Source organism: Nicotiana tabacum, chromosome 4 (assembly GCF_000715075.1).
Source record: "Nicotiana tabacum cultivar K326 chromosome 4, ASM71507v2, whole genome shotgun sequence".
Taxonomy (NCBI): Eukaryota; Viridiplantae; Streptophyta; class Magnoliopsida; order Solanales; family Solanaceae; genus Nicotiana; species Nicotiana tabacum.
This window is the reverse complement of record NC_134083.1, coordinates 34,524,235-34,546,651: the sequence shown is the minus strand read 5'-3', so window position 1 is coordinate 34,546,651 and position 22,417 is coordinate 34,524,235. Positions and strand designations below refer to the sequence as shown.

At 37.0% G+C, this 22,417-nt stretch overlaps 1 protein-coding gene and 1 non-coding gene across 2 annotated transcripts; both read left to right on the top strand.

The window, feature by feature from the left end:
* The first annotated feature begins 12,157 nt into the window (after positions 1 to 12,157).
* On the top strand, positions 12,158 to 14,326 carry LOC107763906 (uncharacterized). Its single transcript, XM_016582414.2, has 2 exons — positions 12,158 to 13,132; positions 13,241 to 14,326. Exons 1-2 carry the CDS (start codon positions 12,398 to 12,400, stop codon positions 13,400 to 13,402), a joined length of 897 nt encoding a protein of 298 aa, XP_016437900.1. The 5' UTR covers positions 12,158 to 12,397; the 3' UTR covers positions 13,403 to 14,326.
* A 1,446-nt stretch (positions 14,327 to 15,772) lies between these two features.
* On the top strand, positions 15,773 to 15,854 carry TRNAS-GCU (transfer RNA serine (anticodon GCU)). Its single transcript has one exon. It is a non-coding gene; the product is annotated as a tRNA-Ser (tRNA).
* Positions 15,855 to 22,417: the final 6,563 nt, after the last annotated feature.

Below are 22,417 nucleotides of genomic sequence, written 5' to 3'. Positions count from 1 at the left end.
TCACCACTCATGTCCCCCACTCACATCCCCACTATCCCCTCCATCACCTGCACATACACACTCATATTACTTAAACACACACAAGGGAGATAGAGAGATGGGAGATCTGAAAAAGATAGAAAAATGAGAGAAAAGAAAAGCTCCTTTTCTTTCACGTCTTTTAGCTCTGATACACTACTGTAGCATCATCTTTTCCCACCCCACAAAACAGTTCCATTTTCACCATCGAAAACAGCCGCTAGATACCGGCGAAAACTAGTTCGAAACTCCATTAAAAAGCAGCTTCAAAATCCCCCGAAAGAAGCCGCCGAAAAGCCCAAAACAGCTTCAAAAAATACAGATGAAACACACTGTTTCTTCATCCAAATCGGCTGGACTGCCCACTAAAAGCTCATATTTCCGGGTAGAAGTACTATTCGCTCAGGCTCTTTTACGTAGCTTTTCTCGGGTATAAACTTTTTCGCCTAGAGGGATCCGGCTCATATTTTCGGGTAGAAGTACTCTTCGCCCAGGCTTGTTTTACGTAGCTTAACCCAAGTAGAACCTTTTCGCCTAGGGGGATCCAACTCATATTTTCGGGTAGAAGTACACTTCGCTCAGGCTGTTTTACGTAGCTTAACTCTGGTATAACCTTTTCGCCTAGGGGATCCAGCTCATATTTCCTGGTAGAAGTACTCTTCGCTCAGGATATTTTACGTATCTTAACCCAGGTAGAACCTTTTCGCCTAGGGGGATCCAGCTCATATTTTCGGGTAGAAGTACTCTTAGCTTAGGCTATTTTACGTAGCTGAACCCAGGCAAAACTTTTTCTTCTAGGGTGATACAACTTATATTTCCGGGTAGAAGTACTCTTTGCTCAAGCTGTTTTACGTAGCTTAACTCAGGCATGACCGTTTCGCCTAGGGGGATCCAGCACTTAGTTCCGGGTAGAAGTACTCTTCGCCCAGGCTTGTTTTACGTAGCTTAACCTAGGTAGAATCTTTTCTCTTAGGGGGATCCAGCTTATATTTTCGGGTAGAAGTACTCTTCGCCCAGGCTTGCTTTTCTTAGTTTAACCCAGGTAGAACCTTTCGCCCAGGGGATTCAATATTTTATCAGTAATACATGGTACTAACCCCTAGTTACATTTCCTTTTCAGTAATACAGGGCACCAACCCTTGGTTACATTTCTTTTTTAGTAATACATGGCATTAACCCCTGGTTACATTTCTTTATTAGTAATACAGGGCACCAACCCCTCGTTACATTTTCTCTTCAGTAATACAAGGTGTCCACCCCTGGTTACATTTCATATTAGTGATACAGGGCACCAACCCTTAGTTACATTTCCTTTTCAATAATATAGGGCACCAACCCCTGGTTATATTTCCTTTTCAGTAATACAGGGTGACGACCCCTGGTTACATTTTCTTTTCAGTAATATATGGCGCCAACCCTTGGTTACATTTCATATCAGTAATACAGGGTACCAACCTCTGGTTACATTTCTTTTCAGACCTCTGATTACATTCTTTTCCCGTAATACAAAGTACCAACCCCTGGTTATATTTCCTTACCAGTATCAGGGTACATTAATCCCTATTTGTGTTTTCCGACATAGGGTCACCACTCCCTAGTCTCCTTACCAGTATAGGGTACACCAATCCCTAGTTATGCTTTCCAACATAGTGTCTCCACTTCCTAGTTGATGTGAGCTTAAATGCTGGGTACACCACTCCCTAATCTCCTTACCAGTATATGGTACACCAATCCCTAGCTGTGTTTTTCAATATTGGGTACACCACTCCCTAGTTGATTTGATCTTAAATGCAAGGTACATCACTCCTTGATATAATTGCCAATATAGGGTATACCATTCTCTGGTCACATTTTCCCAATATAAGGTACATCAATCCTTAATTGAGATATCTTTTTTGGACAATAAAGGAATACCATCCAAAAAAATATCATCATGATCTTTTGAGGGTACACCATTCCCGACCTTTTATTGCTTTCTATAAAGAATTAGTTTAGAATATTATTACAATAAATCACGAAATTTTCCAAGTGAAAACTGGGGCAGAAAAATTTTGTTCATTTGTTTGTTTTGGTGTCTGAGCAGGTTTACCTCGAGGCACAGGGTTCGAGATGATCAAAAGAAGAAGTCTTAATCCAGAATAAAAGAAAAGAAAAAATAGAAGTGAATCCAAATGCAGAAGCAGATGGAAAGGATATGGACTGCTCAAGACGACTAAAGTTACGAGCTTTACATTTCCTATTTTGATCACAAGAAGTCGTAGAAGAATGAACTAGCACCTGCAGCTAGATAGCATCAAGGTCCAGATCAGAGTCTGTGTGAAGAACCAGTCAAGATTCAAGATCAAGTTTTAGAAGACTTATTGATAGGAATCTTGTAACTGATAGTTGATAGGCTTGTTTAGTTTCTTTTGATCTTGATGTAATAACAGGACCACGGACCGGAGCCTCGACGGAACCTCACACAACTCTGCAATTCATCATTCCACCATTCTCCTTGAACTACACGCGACCTGATTCCCCTATAACTCGGGATATGTAGGCTGCCCAAAACCAGGACTCGGTTGCACCCTATATTTTATTTTATTTCTTTTAGAATAACGGTTTGATAAAATATTAGTCACATGACTCACCTTTTCTTTGCCTGAAAACTCTTTATGTTTTCAAGCAAATAGGGGCATGCTGTGAGCACCTAATATTTGACCGTGCTTGAATTTTTTTACACTCATCTCCCCAATACCTAACTTTCCACTTCCCCCACTCACACTCCCACTTTCACCACTCATGTCCCCCACTCACATCCCCACTATCCCCTCCATCACCTGCACATACACACTCATATTACTTAAACACACACAAGGGAGATAGAGAGATGGGAGATCTGAAAAAGATAGAAAAATGAGAGAAAAGAAAAGCTCCTTTTCTTTCACGTCTTTTAGCTCTGATACACTACTGTAGCATCATCTTTTCCCACCCCACAAAACAGTTCCATTTTCACCATCGAAAACAGCCGCTAGATACCGGCGAAAACTAGTTCGAAACTCCATTAAAAAGCAGCTTCAAAATCCCCCGAAAGAAGCCGCCGAAAAGCCCAAAACAGCTTCAAAAAACGCAGATGAAACACACTGTTTCTTCATCCAAAATCTAACTGAAAAACAGCCGCAAAACCACCCCAAAAAATAGCCTCGAACCCTACGAAAACCAGCTCAAATCAATTGTGAAACTACTGAAAGTCAGCTGCGAAACCATTCGAAAAGCTATCACAAAAGCAGCCCAAAGAATGCAGTAATACCGAGCCAAAAACCAGCAAAACAGAGCTCCATTTCTACCCCAAAATAGCTCGCTTATATCCCTATCAAACCCAGTTCGAAGTTCGAAGTCTGAGGGATCCGTTAGAGCTTTGCAGCGAGGTTTCGAGCTCCGGTGAGAGTCCTTTGTTTCTTTCAAGTTCTTTTAGGTGTCACTCTCGTCCGAACAAACCAGTCGATGTAAAAGTTATTTGCTGGACGTTTTTGTATTATTAAAGGAATTTTTTCTAAAGATCACTTCTCAACTTGTCCTTTACTGTTATTGCATTATTTTTGCTAAATGTTTGGTCTAGTTTATTCTTTTTCTACGTTTAAGTATCTTTCCTTTAGTCTTAATTAGTTGTTTCCATGTTTGCTTGATTAGGGTGTTGTGAACCAGTTCATTAGTCACTTGCGTGAACATTAGTATTCTGTCTAGTCCTAAGAGCTTAAAAATGAAAGCTAATTAGTCTATATGATTTCATTTATGAATTTAAATAAGGCATATTGGCTATATAAGATACAAAAACAAGTAGGCCATTATCTGGCTTGTAGGCATGCCTTTAATACATATGAGCCTAATCTTTCTGTTCTGCTAGGCCCACGAAACATTAAGCATTAATTAAAGTCCAACAAGCCTTAAGTAACATAGCTGGCCCATCTTTCCTTTTAATAAGCTAGTGCATCTTTCCATAAATAATTTACATCATTCCTTCACAATAAATTTCATAGCCCATGACCTTCACAAAAATTCCAAAGTAGTTTAAGAAAATAACATAAAAAATATTAGTGTGCTTTTTGGCACGCTCTTAATCAATCAATCGTGATTATGTATACGTTCGTGTGACATAATTACGATTTTCAAAAATAAAGGCAAGGTATGCGTCCGCGCAACTTTGACGAAACAATCTCAATAATAATAAAGTATTCTTAATTGTGTATACGTACGCGTGACACCAAACAAACGAATACACACACGTGATTTGTTTCAACACAATTCCTAAATTATGAATAATCAAGCAATAAAAGTGGATAGATAAAATATGGTAACCAATAAAACACAGTTTATCCAAAATAATATAAGCCAAATATAGTCGATAAAATGACCGTGCTAGAACTACGGGACTCGGGGAATGCCTTACACCTTCTCCCCGGTCAACAAGATTCTTTACCCGGGCTTTATTTTTGCAGACCAATAATAATAGAGTCAAATCTTCCTTTGACTAGGGATTCAAATAAAAGGTGACTTGGAATACCCAAAAAGTCAATTCCAAGTGGTGACTCTGTAAATAAAATAATCCCTACTCAAGTTTGTCACTTTAATTGGAAAAATTCTTTAACCCACAATCAATACACATTATCTTTTTGGGGTAGAAAAGGGGTGTGATAGCTCTGGCGACTCTGCTGGGGACTCTAAATAGGTTCACCACTTGCTACCATAATAGATATACATGTCATAGTATATTACTAAAGCTATATTTGAATAATTGGTGAGGGGACAACATCTCCACGTGTCACTATGAGGGAAAGTAACAAAGTGACTATGCATTTAATGGGTAATAAGTGACATATTTGAAAGAATAAGAGCTTAGCTTGCTAGGTGGACGCCATATCATATGGCATCATTTGAGAGCTCACTTCTCTCTTATTTTGTAAATATATGCAGCAATTTCTTGAATTAATTAGACAAGAGTTCATATGAAAAGTTGGTTGCAACTACACGTAGAAAGCAATGAAGTATTTTTCTCCTCTTTCTCTTTTAGTAACCCTTGATGTGCAACATCTAAGTACTTAATTGCAACAATAATTCCTTCCCTTTATAGCAGCAACGTGCTATACAAATATACCAGTAGTGTTGATTCTCCCTTTTGAGATCTAGTAACAACATTTCCTTCTAATATGGACTACTTTAGATAAATAATTGTGTTTCTCAAGAAAGGTAGCAACAACGTTTGTTTTCCTAAAGTGAATCGAAGGGTACTTCATTGCTAAGTAATGTTACGGAAGGGTCGAAAGACGGCAACTAAGGTTAAGCATATAATAGATAGGATTGGTTGTTGATGTTGTTTTTGGTGCGGTTTCGAATTTGGAAAAGTGAGGAAATATATAGGGAAAGTACTGCCCAATTCTCCGTTGAAGTACCACGAGCAGTATATATCAAGTCATTACCAACAAAGGTATGTTAAGGTTATCCCTTCTTTTCTTTTGGCATGATCCATATGATACAAACGAAACGAGCAAACGCTCAACTTTCACAAATGACACTATTCTTAACAGTACTAGGGTTTTCTATGTTCTTGATTCCCCATATGTCCTATTATTCTATCATCTGTTCATCGGTCTCAGAAAATACGTAAGTTGATAAAGTTTATTTAATGATATAAATCTAAGGCATAATGATTTTATGACATTTCATGAGATCGTATTGACTTACTTCTCATGCATTGCATTCATTTATACATGTACATTGACCATGACCAGATGGAATTATATACACGTATATTATATGTATATGGGGTACTGAAAAAGGTTATGGCGTTATATACGTATCACCACTTGATCAGCTGGTATACATTGATGGTTTTGCCCACAAAGGCCGAGATGATATGATGGGATGCCATCAGAGGCTTGATGATGTTAGGTACTCATATACCTATACATGGTATGACATTTACACGCATATGCACGACACTATAAATGTTTCACGATTCACATAGATATTCAGGCCTACATGTTAAATTTTTTACACCATGTTTCTTTCATGCCTTACAGACTCGATACTTTAATTGTACTGACGTCCCTTTTTCCTAGGAACACTGCGTTCCATGCCCACAGGCATCGATAGACAGGTTGACGATCCTCCTAGTAGGCTATCAACTCATCGGAAGGTTTTGGTGCACTTCACTTGCTTCTGAATTGCCTATTTAGTCAGTATAATTTGGACATGTATTGATTGGTATGGCGGGGCCCTGTCCCGACCTTTATTATGTTTATGTACTCTTAGAGACTTGTAAACATATGGCATGCATATAGATACTTGTATGGATTTATCGGCCTATGTTTTGAGTGTACAAATGATCATATCGGCCTTATAGGCTCGTATGTCACGTGTATAAGTTTCTGTATCATGTTGGGTCATCTTATGTCTAGTATTCCCTTATGTTTTATTTCAGTTATCTCATGATGGATCTTCTGGCCCATTTACCTCCGATGGTGTGATAAAAAAGATATGTTACGTTGGTACTCGGTTGAGTAAGGCACCAGGTACCCGTCGCGGCCCTCCGATTTGGGTTGTGACAACAATACTTATCATAGATAATGCAATGTTCTCCTCCAAGTACAAGAGGAACTTGTTGGGTTTTAAAGATATCTACCAAAATGGATATCATATTGAGACAATAGATGAGAAAAATCTTGAATATCTCATCGTTACCAAAAATATCTTTGGCCAGAAAAGGGTTATTGAGAATTTTCCATCTTTATCTTGTGGCATGTATTGGACAAGAATTAGTGCAATTGAGGCACATTCTATCATAAACCAAAAGGTTATTGATTCCAATACTTTTGTACTTTGGCATGATCGATTGGGACATCCTGGATCAACTATGATGAGACGGATTATAGAAAATCAAATGGGCACCCATTAAAGAATTTAAAGATTCTTTTAAATAATGAATTTTCTTGCACTTCTTGTTATCAGGGTAAGTTAATTATTAGACTATCACCAACAAAGGTTGGGTTTGAGTCCCCTGCGTTTTTAGAACATATACAAGGGGACATTTGTGGACCTATTCACCCACCTAGTGGGTCATTTAGATATTTTATGGTCTTAATAGATACATCTTCTAGATGGTCTCATATGTGCCTATTGTCATCTCGCAACCCGCATTTGCAAAATTAATGGCACAAATAATCCGATTACGGGCATAATTTCCCGATAATCCAATTAAGTCTATTAGACTTGATAATGCTGTTGAGTTTTCATCCCAAGCATTTAATGATTATGGCCTATCAATTAGGATAAAAGTGGAACATCTTATAGCTCATGTTCATGCTTAAAATGGCCTTGCAGAGTCTTTGATTAAATGTCTGTAATTGATAGCAAGACCGTTACTCATGAAAACGGGGTTACCTACTTCTGTTTAGGGTCATGCCATTTTGCATGCGACAGTGCTAGCTCATCTCAGACCGACAAATTATTATAAATATTCTCCGTTGCAATTAGTTTTGGGTCATGAACCTAATATATCCCATTTAAGAATTTTTGGATGCGCAGTATATGTGCCTGTAGCACCGCCATATCGCACCAAAATGGGTCCCCAAATAAGATTAGGAATATATGTTGCGTTTGAATCGTCCTCCATTATTCACTACCTTGAAACATTAACGGGGGATTTGTTCACTGCTCGATTTGCAGACTGTCGATTCGATGAGACACTTTTCCCAAAATTAGGGGAGAAATTGGTAAAATCAAACGGGAAATTTTATGGAAAAATCTATCATTATCTCATATTGATCCATGTGCCTCTATTTATGAAAAAGAGGTGCAAAAGATCATTCACTTGTAGAAAATAGAAAATCAAATGTCAGACGCATTTACAGATCTGAAAAGGATAACAAAATCATATATCCCTGCAGAGAATATTCCAATTCGCATTGATGTTCATGTTGGACAATCTTCTAGTATCATAACTAATGAGTCAAAAGCACGCCTAAAGCATGGCAGACCATTGAATTCTAAGGATTGAAATCCTAGAAAAAGAAAAAGAAATGATCAAGATGACACAACAAAATAGTTTCATGAAAAAATCTACGATTTAACCAATCCTGAGATTCACGATGAAATCATTGAGCATGAGACTCAAGAAAATAAGGGACTACCAATAAATCCAATCGATATTGAGACAAATTTGAATTGATTGGACATAGTGGTGGATTATGTCCTTGCATACAATGTTGCATCTAGCATTATGCAAGATAGTAAGGACCTGGAACCTCAATCTGTTGGAGAATATCGACAAAGATGTGATTGGCCAAAATGACAAGAAGAAATCCAATCCGAGTTGGATTCACTTGCGAAACGCGAAATTTTTGGGCATGTAGTCCAAACACCTAATGGTATTAAGCATGCTGGCTATAAATGGGTCTTTATACATAAAACTAATGAGAAAAATGAGGTACAAAGATATAAAGCACGCATTGTTGCAGAAGGATTTTTACAAAGGCCTGGTGTCGATTATGAATAGATGTATTCTCCTGTTATGGATGTTATAACATTCCATTATCTCATTAGTTTTGCTGTCAATAAAGAGCTTGACATGCTTTTAATGGATGTGGTTATAGCCTACCTTTACGGCTCACTTGATAATGAGATATATATGAAAATTCTCGAGGGATTTAAAATGCCCGACGCACATAATTCAAAGTCTCGGAAAAGATTTTTAATCAAATTACAAAGATCTTCGTATGGTTTAAAGAAATCAGGAAGAATGTGGTATACCGCCTTAGTGAGTATTTATTAAAGGAAGGTTATATAAATGATGCCTTTATCCATGTGTTTTTATAAAGAAAATAACATCGGAATTTGTTGTACTTGCCGTATGTGTTGATGACATAAATCTTATTAGAACTCCTATAGAACTCCAAAAAGCAATTGATTATTTAAAGAAGGTATTCGATATGAAAGATCTCGGTTTCCGACAAAATTATGTCTCGGTTTGCAAATTGAACATTTGGCAAACAAAATTTTTGCTCATCAATCTACCTATACAGAAAAGATATTAAAACGATTTTACATGGATGGAGCACATCCATTAAGTACTCCGATGGTGGTTCGATCACTTGATGTGAATAAAGATCCATTCTGACCTCAAGAAAAGAATGAAGAGTTACTTGGTCCTGAAGTACCATATCTTAGTGCAATTGGTGCACTAATGTATCTTGCTAATACTACAAGAACTAACATAACTTTTTCAGTTAATGTCTTAGCAAGATATAGATTTGCTCATGCAAGGAGACATTGGAATGGAATCAAACACATATTGCGGTATCTAAAAAGAACTACCAATATGGGCTTATTTTATGGCAAAGAATGCAATCCCGATCTTGTTGGTTATGTCGATGTTGGGTATTTATCCGACCCACACAAGGCTCGATCTCAAATAGGCTATGTGTTTACATGTGGAGGCATTGCCATATCTTGGCGATCGACTGAGCAATCGATCGTGGCTACTTCATCTAATCATGCTGAGATAATTGCTATTCATGAAGCAAGTCGAGAATGTGGGTGGTTGAGGTCTATAATACATCTTATTCGAGATAAATATGGTTTGAAATATGACAAACTACCCACGATTTTGTATGAAGACAATACAACATGCATAGCCCAATTGAATGAAGGATTCATAAAAGGAGATAGGACAAAGCACATTTCACCGAAGTTATTTTTTACACATGAGCTTCAAAAGAATGGTGATATCAATGTGCAACAGATTCGTTCAAGTGATAATATGGCTGATTTGTTCACCAAATCTCTACCAACGTCAACCTTCAAGAAGCTGGTGTACAAGATTGGGATGCAAAAGCTCAAGGATATGAATTGATGCTCTCATCAGGGGGAGTTAATACGCGTTGCACTCTTTTTCCCTTACAAGGTTTTGTCCCACTGGGTTTTCCTTGCAAGGTTTTTAACGAGGCAACCATAAGGTGTATTGTTAAACATGTGTACTCTTTTTCCTTTACTAGAATTTTTTCCCCACTAGGTTTTATTTTATTTAAGGTTTTAACGAAACACATTATCTATTGAGTAGACATTCAAGGGGGGCTTTACTCCATTGTAAATCATCCCAAAATCAATAGAATTTCTCTCGATGTTTTATCTGCAATATTCTTCTTTTCCTTTTGTTTTATTTCAAATCTCAATTTATTACTACTACTTCTTACTTTTACCACATTATCTTTCCACATTTATTGGATTACGGGTAAAAAAATTTTAAAAAAATTCTCATGCTTTCCTAAAACATTTTTAGTAAACGTGACAAGTAAACAAGAAGTAGTGATTTTCCTTATTATGGTCTCAGGAAATCTAAGAGTGTCGGAGGAGTTAATCAAAGTTGACTATAATTGGATTTGGGGGACTCTTATAACTGCTATAAATGCAACAAGAAAAAGAGAACGACAAGATTCAAATTGATTGGAAAAATTGGTGACTTAATTGTACATACATGGACGTCACATTCACAATCTGGCGGTAACAAGCAAAGAAACGCTCCCACATTCAAAATTTAATAACGTATTATGGAGACTGGAGGGTGAGTGTGGAGGTGTTGACCAGCAGCACACACGTTTTGTTGCTTTCATTGAATGAGGCTACGGATACATGATTTTGATGGATCATTAAATGAAACATCCATTATTAAGGTTTGACCGTAAATGGTGAATCATGATACTAAATCCGTTTTAATTTAGATAAGGTAGTTTGACTCGGTACAAAATTTAAGAAAAAGAAGAAGATTTTTAAACCTTGTGATCTTAAAAGCTTAAAGTGTAAAAACTGTGTGAGACCATGACATTTGTGTTGTTATAAAAGCTTTTCAATAAAGATTTATACTTAAATTATTTTCAAATTTAAAAATATGTCATTTATTTTAAAACAGATTAAAAAAAAAATATCTTATCTAATTTAAAATGGAGGGAGTAACTGAGATCATCACGTAACTCCTTTATTTAAATGACCTTCCCTCTCTTCCCCCGTTTACGTATCCCGTATTGCTGAATTCTAAGGGTTTGTTTGGTTCAAAACTAAAATATCTCGGAATTATAATCTTTAAATTAAAATCGAGATTATAACTTGAATGACTTATTTGGCATTCTATATGAGTTAAGTTATATTAAGATTTTAGTGTAAAAATAATATCGATTTTAATTAATTCCTCCAATTATATACGCAATAAATTTTACCCCAAAATTTAATTCAAGATAACTCACCTAATTTGTTTGACCAGACGGCTCCAAAGGGAAGAAAAGATAGGATGCTTCCTGCAATAAACCTAAAGAATTTTCAACATTTGCGATTAGGGATGGCAAACGGGCGGGTCGGGTCGGATATGAACGGGTAAAAAATAAGTAAATTATCCAGTCCGACCCATATTTAATACGGATAAAAAATGGGTCATCCGGCGGATAATATGAATATTCATATTATCCATGACTTCTTGAATATGATTACTTTGGGGGAATTACTAGTCTTCCAAACTTAAGAAATCCCTAATTTGAGTCTTTACAAATGTAAAAATTAACAAATTAACTCATTAGTTATCCATTGATTATCTATTTTCTAAGTGTATAATATGGTTCTTATCCATATTCGACCCGTTGCTAAAAAGTTCATTATCCAATCCATTTTTAATGAATAATATGAGTGAATAACTGTTTCTTATAACCGTTTTGTCATATCACCAATCTCCTCTGCCCCCCTCCCCAAATTTTTTATAATAATTTATAATAATGGGGTGATTGGATCAGTTCAAGTGCGCCGGTGAGATACCTGATAACTTTTGTGTATTAGTAAAACATAAATCAAGAGAAATCACTTAATGCATTTCGTTAATTGCTAGGCTAAACTTTTGGATGCATTTGTGGTTACTTTAGCTCATTGATGGAGTTTATATTGTTTTCCCACCATACAACTAGCTGACGAAAGAAAAAGACTCAATTTATTAAATGAAGAAAATATAAGATGTTTCATCAGTTTTTGTTAGTAAAGATAGTAACTTAATTCTGCCAAAAGAAATAGTCCAAATAGGGTACCCAAACAGAGAGGTCAAATGTGCCTAATATGCCTTATTTTTTTCCGCAAGCGGCGCGTTTTAGCACTTCAGTGGAAAACCAAACCAGATCTCTTAGCTCAACTCTCAAAGGTCCCAATCCAGTGAACTTGTGAACCCCACCCCTACATTTCTACACATTCTCCAACATTTCTCCCCCCCTAAATTACATTATTTTCTCTTCCCTTTTCTTTTTTCCCCCTTTCATTTCTCTTTATCTGCAAAATAAGACCTCAGCAGTTACAGACCCTCCAAACACTTGAGTTTCCCATGGATCCCACCCTCAAAAAGCAACCTAAACCTACCCCTTTCTCCGCCACCATCTCCGCCACCAACTCCAAACCCCACCACCCACCAGATCCCACCACCCTCCTCTCACCCACTGTCCAAAACATCTCAACTCACTTTTCCAAGCTCTATGCACATCACAAGATCCTCAAATCTACCTCAAAAGGATCATCTGGGGGGCATAGACATCCTCCTGTTGACACTCATTTACAGGCCAAAACTCTAGCTGCTGCTACTTCCTCTGTTTTTGATTCCTCATGTTCTGCTTTGACTAAGTCAAAGAGTTTACACAGGAGTAGATATGTGGCCGAGGGAGAAAAACATAACTCTGTTAAGGATATTGACAAAGCAATTGTTTTGCATGAAAAGGCTGAAGTCAAGAAAATACCCCACAAGGAAAAGAAAGAGGTGGATGTTAAAAGACCATTAGCTTTGTTATCCAAGAGCCAAGATAGTGACCAGTTGAAGGGGTTTCAACAAGGGGTTGATAAAATTACCAAAAGGCCATCTTTTTCTTTGTCAATGAATGGTGGAAGGAGGAAATCATTCAGCTGTTCACAGACTGAGTTAGCTAATTTCTTTTCTTGCAGTGGTGTGAAAGTTGTGTCTGTAGATATGCCACCTTTTATGCAGATTCATGCTGTCGATTTTGCAAGAAAAGCTCATGATAGCTTGGAAAAGTTCTCTTCTAAATCCCTTGGATTTTCCCTCAAAAAGGTAAACACTTGGAAAAAGTTTTAATGATTATGCATTTTCGGTGATTTTTGAGATTTGAGCTTTTAATGAATTGAATTATTTTGTATAATTGTGTTTCTTGATTTTCAGGAGTTTGATGGGGTATATGGACCAGCTTGGCACTGTATTGTAGGGACTAGTTTTGGCTCATTTGTCACACATTCAGTTGGTGGTTTCATATATTTCTCCATGGATCACAAGCTATATGTACTCCTGTTCAAGACTACTGTACAAAAAGCAGAATCAAACTGAAATCTTTGAGGTGAAATCCGTTTTAGTATAGGGAAATTTTTGGAAAGAAGTTTGTTATCTGTCTTTGTAGTTTTGTACATTAGCTTTTGATTAAAAAACAATGGTAGTTCTGCTCGCACTTCAATAGTGTCACACGACCCTTTTCTCAGCACCCCCATCCCTTTAACTGTGCCCTTAAAATTCCTCCAATGAGGGAGTGTATTGATCATTGGAATACTGTGAAACAAATTGTACACTGTTACATCTTGTCCTCTGTCTCAGAAAGTTGATAAAGTATTTAATGGTGGTGTCCATGGAGTGATTGAAGTGGACCATCAACGGTTCAGATGCCTATAGCTCTTTGCTATGTTACACAACTCTTCAAAAGCAACATAGGCTTTTTTTTATTGAAGTAAAGAGGACAAGAGTTGGTTCTATGGATTTTTGCCTATTTTCCTCTCTAGTGTTACCAAGTGGAGTACTAGAAAGAATAGGGATGTCTCCATATTATGATTTAAAAGACTAATGATGAAATTGAGGAGTAGTGTTACACTGACTTTAGTACACAGTCTACTGACTTTAATTTTCATACGTATCTTGTTAATGCTGAAAAAGTTACTGAAAAGTTATCACTTACCAATGGAGTGGTGACGCACTTTGCGTGTTCAAACCCCCAATCGATTCTTGCAGTGCTGGAATCCCTTCATTTCAGTCTAGCCAAAGAGAAGAAACGATTTTTCTATTCTTGTTGTGTTCTTATTTTACTGTGTTCAGTGTTACTTGTATGTTAAAATTGGAATCATACAAGGGATTCTGATAGCTTTTGTATTTTCCATTACTGCGAAATTCAAATTTCCTTTAGCTCATTTTGCAGCTTTTATCATTACTAACTTCCAAAATTTGAATGCTGTCTGATGTTGTTCTTGCATCAGCCTTGGAAAATTATATTGGAGTATCAGTGTACTTACTGTTCCTTTGTCATTGTAATGGGCTATGTTATGAAACTTGAAGAAATTATTTGCAAGTAAAGGTACTAAGGTAGGGAGTAAATCAAAAACTGAAAATAATGAGTTGCCTAACTCAGTTTTCAACTTATCAGAACAAACGCCTTTGGACTGAAAAGTAGGAATTTCTTTTCAGTTTGGAGTAGTTTTACAATCTTTTGCAAAAACTGAGAAAGTTCACTCTTATAAACACTGTTATGTCTGTTTCCTAATTCCAAATGGGCTTTTACGGAGTACATACACTCACCATTTCCTGATAATTAAAGGTCCAATGCTTGGCCCTAATCAAAATTCTCATTGGAATAGAAAAAAACACGTTATTTCTAGCAACTCACCAGTTAACTATTATACCAAGGTTTCACTAGTACAACTGATAAACTTTTTGCAAATATGAAAAGGGAAGAAGCTGCTACTGGTGCCATTAGTATCGAACTAGAGCAAAAACTTGAGAGACTAATAGCTAGAGCAAAAACTTGAGAGACTAATAGTATGTTTGACAAGCTTCTAAAATCTGCTTATTTTGAAAAGTGCTTTTCAAAATAAACTTTTGAAAATAGTTTGTGTTTGGCTAATTAATTTGAAAAATATTTTTGAGCAAAAATTAATTTTTGGCCAAGCTTTTAAAAAGTGTTTCTAAGTGTATTCTTCTCAAATGTGTTTTTCAAAAAAATACTTTTGAAGAGAAGTTATATTTTTCTGCATCTCCAAATCTGCTTCTGCTTCTACTCAAAAGTATTTTTTTCCATCAAAAAGTTTGGCCAAACACCTTAGTTTTGACAAAAAAACAGTTTTGACTAATAAAAAAAATACTTTTGACTAAAAAAAACACTTTTGGCCAAAAAAAAAGAGAAAAAAAAGAAAAAGTTTGGTCAAACAAACTATAAAGCGGTCGAACACTGATCTGATGTCATTAGAAATGAGATAAAGTTGAGTTTTCTTTGGATTTTGTTAGAGTAGTAACTACTAGTTGATTTTCACGCCATGACACTTATAATCTGTTAGGTAATGTTTGAAAAATGATACAAACATGGACTTGATTGAAATGGATATGTTTTGAACAGACTACCAATTTAGCCAGTACGCCTCCAGCCCTACAATACTTAAAAGTACAAAGAATGTCCGTTTTTATTATGCTTTAATGTAATATGATTACAAACAATCTATTTTTTCTAAGCCTAGAATACATCAAGCAGAAGAAAAAGAAATCGACCAGCACATTTGACTAGAGAAGCATTTGGAACTTTTGTGTTAACCAATTTCAGTTGCGATCTGATGAGGAGCGCTGGGAAGAATAGATTGCAGGGATGTTCTTAGTTTGAAGACGAAAAAATGCAAAGAGGTAGTCCAGATTTCAAATAATGTTATTTGGCATGTAAATGGCAACAACGTCGCTTTGGCCGAGTGGTTAAGGCGTGTGCCTGCTAAGTACATGGGGTTTCCCCGCGAGAGTTCGAATCTCTCAGGCGACGTGGATATTACTTTTTGTTTTCTGTTGAGGAAGCTACAGACAAAAAATAAATAAGAAAAGAAAAATAAATGTGAATAACAAGTCTAGGAGATTAATGTTTTCCTACTGAATTCGTCCTATCGTGGCAGCGTGGCGCTAAATTGTTAATCAGAATAGTACGTTTTCTCACTTTTATTCCAGTTTAAAATATTTTTCTAACATAATAATCACAGAGTTAAGAAAAAGGAAGAGTTCGTTTAAAAATGAGAAAGTGACTTGACGGACTTAAAAAAGAAACATGGACTACTTTAACGTTTTGTGACCCTGCAGATTCAATGTCAACGAAAGATGTTTATAATGCTTAGTGCTAAAAGTAATTTAGAATATACAATTTTTACATCAAGACTGAGACAACTGAAAGCATTATTCTCCCTAATTTAAACTACTTTATTTTTTTCTGATCGTTTTTCTTGTTTATTGGCCTTTCTTGCTTGCTTTTGTGTTCAGGAATTTAGTGTATGCTTTCTTTTAGTAAACCTTGTAACAAGAAAAATGCTCTTAGATGAATAGTTGAATTGGGGAGGTAAATTCTTTATATTGAATGTAATCAATCATTTTGAGGTTATGCTGGAAATATATTTGAAGAAATTGAAATGAATGTGCAATTCGGCTAGAGAAACTTGAATAGTATAGAGTGATTGGGGAAATGTTACTTTACCTACGTTTACTCATAAAATGGTACAGTTGAATTTGTTACATGGTTTATACACAAGCGAACTGATTTGATCGAAAAACAATAAATAAATTAAGTAAAATGCAAGACTTCGTATTGAAATCGAGATAAATAACAGATAGCCTGGTTCCGGGAGCAAGGCTTCCCGAGGCAGCAATAAGAACAATGTTAGACTGAAAAAAGAGTGTTATTTAGCTTGGGAATGGTGTATAGCATAAGTTTGTCACAATTTTCGTGTGTTACAATGGTTGTTGAAGCCACTATTTATAGTTATACCTAGGGACAAGGTTCTAGGATCAAGCCCCTCTTAAATAACAATAATGGGGTCATTGATGAATATGTAATGGCAAACAATGAATGCCAAAATTCTCTGTAACAGATGCTTATTTAATACTGAGGAATATTCTTCATTGAATGTCATCTAGTGACAAGTATTTATTTGCTCTTGTCGATTATGTTCCCTTCGAGATCTACCCGGTGCCAACCGAAGCTGTTGTCCTCGGTTTTCATTTTCACTCGCTTAATCTTCCGTGTGCCTCCGGTTCTACGTATCACTCTGTCATTCAAGCATTTAATATGAACCGATTTTACCCTATACAAATAGTCCCCCTACTTTCCGGCGGCACATCTTTGTGTCAACGGGAAGTTGGTAAAGATTCCTTTCTTGGCAGAAAATTTTCTGAACCTTTTTGAAAAGTTTCTCACGCTTGATAAGACCCACGTCTCCTCGCATATAGTTCCCCTGACACGTGTTACTCCACGATTTAGCAATATTTTCGCCGGTTCTCGAGGTAATCATGGCCACAATTTTAGCCGCCTATAACTTTACTTATACGTCTCACTCTACCTATTTCACTTCTAACAACTTCATAAACTCTCTCAACTTCTTTGCTTTTAACTTCCTTCTGCTTTCATCTCTCTTTGATATTCTTCTAAACAACTCTTATCACCTTCTTATCATTATGGCTTCTTATACTAACTCTTCCAAGAACTCTGGTTTTCTCTTCGGTGAGGGCCCGAAGAGGAGTAAAGACAAAAAAGTTGATGTTGATGCTGATCCTCCCACTGTGAGCACCATCATTCCCAAACATTTGAACACTGCCAAAGGACATCGAAGAGAAGTTCCCCACTTCAAACCCTCGAACTTGGGCTGTTGGTAGATACCCTTCCTTTATTCACCCTTCTAGTATTCCTGTTTTGAAGGAAGATTGCGATTGCCATGCCTTAAACATCATTGTTCCTAATTTGGCGGAGCGGGTAACCTTTACTAAGAAGGGTTTCACGTACGTTTACATGTACCCCTTCACTTTGGGCCCATTCTCATTAAGCGGGGGATTTGACCCCGTAATTTTGGAGTTGAGCCACCGGTACAAGGTGTGTTTGGCTCAGGTGGGCCCTTCGGTGTGGCAAACGACAACCTGTTTGCGGTGGTTGTGCCTGGAAATGAAGGAGCCCCTTACCCTGGCTCATGTGATGAACCTCTACTGTCACGACCCCATTTTCCTCCGTAGGATGTCATGATGACACCTAATCTCTAAGACTAGGTAAGCCTATCAATTATATGGAATACAAAACTGAAACTCAAATCTCAACATTTAAAATGAATGTTACCACGATTCAAATAGTTACAACTCCCCAAATCTAGTAAAAATAAGTCACAATCTTTTAAGAATTTATTCTAAATGTCTCTATAAATCAGAGTCTAAAGAGAATAAGAAAAACAATATAATAAGGATAGAAGGGGATTCCTAGGTCTGCGGACGCTGACAGATATACCTTGAAGTCTCCGCGTACGGCTAGTTCATCGATGCCTGGTATGATAAGAAGTACCTGGATCTGCACAAAAAGATGTGCAAAAGTGTAGTATGAATACACCACAAGGGTACCCAATAAGTGCCAAGCCTAACCTCGGTAGAGTAGCGACGAGGTCAGGTCAGGCCCTACTGGAATAATAAAAGACAGGGAAAAAAGTTTAATAATATAATAATAATGACAATGGGGATGAATCCAGTAAGTAATATGTCACAATTTAACTACACATAATAAGGGCAAATAACACCTCGCGGAAGGAAAACAAAAATTTATAACTTTAAGGAAAACACAAAAATAACCAAAGGCAATGCAACCATACAGAAATATCAACAAGGGCACTCCCGAGGTACCTCATCCTAGTCCCAAATCATAAATAATTTCACAATATCTCATTTTCTTATATTACTGCGGGAGCCTTCACATTTAATTTTTAAATAAAATATTTTTTCCAAAATAGCATCCCGCGTTTTAGCCACCCTTATCACACCGCATGACTTCTAGTAGTTCCCCTACTAGCCACGCGTATCAAGCCACCCTTATCTCACCGCATGCGTTTCAACACCCAGACCTTATACCGCCGCATGCGTATCAATATCACAATATATCACAATTTGCACCTCAAGTGCCTAAATATTTCAACTTGTCAAAATAAATCAACAACAATATTATTTCCACAACAAGGAGCTCACGGCTCAATCATAATGAATACAAAACCTTACAAAATATTCGGAAGTGAATAACTCAATAAAAATAATATTTCACAAATTTCACGCCTTGCCTCAATACCAAATTTTTAGTGTCAAATACTTCATATTAATAATAATTCAATTAAGAAATTCAACGTTCAAATAATGAACATAGAATAAAAGAAACAAAGTTTCAACTAAACAGGTAAAATAATTAGCAAGAAAATGTGAGGCAAATTTAAAATATAAAAAAAAAAGATCAATGATTATGAATATAACCGGATAAAATAATTTAATTAATGTGTAACAGAGATCTACACAAATTTAATTCAGAGTTTTTTATATTTAGCCCGTGTACACGCTCGTCACCTTGAATACACGACTTTCAACACATCATAATTATCATATCAATACCAATCCTAAGGGAAATTTCCCCCATACAAGGTTTAGACAAGTCACTTACCTTGTATCTAGTCATAAAAATTTGCCTCGTGAACTGGCCTCCGAAAGCCTCGTATCTAGTCATAATAATTTTGATTCAGTCAATACAAATTATTGGAATTAATTCCATATGAAAATACAAATTTTCCAACAAAAATCCGAAATTTAACTCAAAAATAGCCCGTGGGGTCCACGTCTTGGAACCCGACAAAAGTTACAAAATATGAACGCCCATTCAAGCACGAATATAACCATACCAAAATCACTAAATTCCGACATCAACTCGACTCTCAAATCTTCAATCTAAACTTAGAGATTTCACAATTTTTCCAACTTAATCTACCAATTAAATGTTAAAAACTACCATAGATTTGGGTACTTTAACCAAAATTGAGTTAAGAACGCTTATCCCGATATTTTCCTTGAAAATCTTCCAAAAATCGCCTTTCACCGAGCTCCAAATCGGTAAAATTGGAAAATGGGACGAAGTCCCATTTTCAGAACTTAAGCTCTCTGTCCAGGCATTCCTTCTTCGCGAACGCGATAGCTCCCTCGCGTTCGCGAAGCACATTTTTGTGCTGCCCGGATTTTCTCCTTCGCGAATGCAAGCCTAGTCTCACGAACGTGAAGACCAAATTTCCCCTAGGCCGGCTTTCCCTTTCGCGAACGCGAGGACTCGATCACGAACGCGTAGCCTTGACCCTAGACCCTTCGCGAACGCGTGCCCCCTGTCGCGAATAGGAAGCACAAAATGGCCAGTCCGAATTTCCTCTTCGCGAACGCGAAACTCCCTCGCGAACGCGATGAAGGAAACCAGATACAGGCATCAAAAAATTTCAGCAGCTGTTTAAGTCTAAACCTCAATCCGTTAACCATCCGAAACTCACCCGAGGCCCAGGGACCTCAACCAAATAAGCCAACAAGACCTAAAACATCATACGAACTTAGTCGAAACCTCAAATCACATCAAACAATACTAAAACCACGAATCATACTCCAATTCAAGCTTAATGAAACTTTGAAATTTCAACTTCTAAATTCGATGCCGAAACCTATCAAATCAAGTCCGATTGACCTCAAATTTTGCACACAAATCATAAATGACATAACAGAGCTATGAAAATTTTCAGAACATATCAAAAAGTTAATTCCACGGTCAAACTTCCAAACTTAAATTTCTATTTTAGCCATTTCAAGCCTAATTTAGCTACGGACTTCTAAATAATTTTTCGAACATACTCCTGAGTCCAAAATCACCATACAGAGCTATTGGAATCATCAAAACTCTATTCTGGGGGTCGTTTACACATAAATCAATATTCGGTAAACCTTTTCAACTTAAGTTTTCAACCTTGAGACTAATTGTCTCAATTCATTTCGAAATCTCTCCAGACTCGAACTGACTACCCCGACAAGTCACAATACAGCTATAAAGTACATAATGAGAAATAAATGGGAGAATGTGGCTAAATGAGAAATAAATGGGAGAATGTGGCTACAAGTCTCAAAATGACCGGCCGGGTTGTTACATCCTCCTCCTCTTAAACAAACGTTCGTTCTTGAACGAGTTTAGAGTTATACCTGGAGTGGTGAAAAGATGAGGATAACAGCTACACATATCATGACCGGATGACCCCTTCACTGTACTTTTACTGAAGTAATGCTCTTCGATCTTAGCTTTCTATCCTGTCTGTCCAAAATGGCCACCGGTTCCTCGACATAAGATAGATCCTGTCCAACTAGACTGAGCTAAAGTCTAACACATGAGACGATTGCCGTGATATTTGTAGAGCATGGAAACATGGAACACTAGATGAACTGAAAAGAGACTAAGTGGTAGTGCAAGTATGTAAGCCACCTCTCCGACTCTCTCAAGAATCTCAAAAGGTTCGATATATCTCGGGCTCAACTTGCCTTTCTTTCCGAACCTCATAACACCCTTCATAGTCGAAACCCGGAGCAAGACCCGCTCGCCAACCATGAATGCAACATCACGAAATGGCGAAATGGCGAAAGTTAATTTTTTGGAAAGTTTGACCGGGTAGTTAACTTTTTGATATCGGGGTCGAAATCTAGTTCTGAAAATTTTTATATCTCCGTTATGTCATTTATGACTTGTGTACAAAATTTGAGGTCAATCGGACTTGATTTGATAGGTTTCGGCATCAAATGTAAAAGTTGGAAATTCTTAAATTTCTTAAGCTTGAATTGGGGTATGCTTTGTGGTTTTAGCATTGTTTTATGTGATTTGAGGTTTCGACTAAGTTCGTATGATGTTTTAGGACTTGTTGTGTATTTGGTTGAGGTACCGAGGGCCTTGGGTGAGTTTCGGATGGTTAATGGATCAAAATTTGGACTTAAACAGCTGCTGGAAAACGGGGGCAGAAATCGAGGGCAACGATCGGGGGCAGCGATCGAGGGCAGCGATCGAGGGTAGAGATCGGGGGCAGTGATTGAGGGCAGCGATCGGGGGCAGCGATCGAGGGCAATGATCGGGGGCAGCGACGCCTGGATAGAAACTTTAAGTTATAAAAGGGGACTTTGTCCTATTTTCCATTTTTGACAAATTGGAGCTTGGGGAGAGGCGATTTTTGAGAGATGTTCAAGGGAAAACATCGGGGTAAGTGATTCTTACTAGGATTTGGTCAATATACACGAATATATCATTATTTTCATCATTTAATTATTGTTTTGAGATGAAAATTTGGAAAAGAATGTAGAAATTTCATAAAATAATTTTTTGAGATTTCGATGTCGATTCAAAGTCGGATATGAGTGAAACTAGTATGGTTGGACTCGTAATTGAATGAGTTTCATCGAATTCCGAGACGTGGGCCCCACGGATAATTTTTGGGTTAAATTTTGAATTTTGTTAGAAAAATAGTATTTTCTTATGGAATTTATTCCTATAAT

What these genes read in the sequence shown, in the direction of transcription:
- LOC107763906 (XM_016582414.2), top strand. Translation starts at nt 12,398, where the DNA reads ATGGATCCCACCCTCAAAAAGCAACCTAAACCTACCCCTTTCTCCGCC. An exon ending in TTGGATTTTCCCTCAAAAAG is followed by an intron (nt 13,133 to 13,240) that starts GTAAACACTTGG and finishes CTTGATTTTCAG; the next exon opens with GAGTTTGATGGGGTATATGG.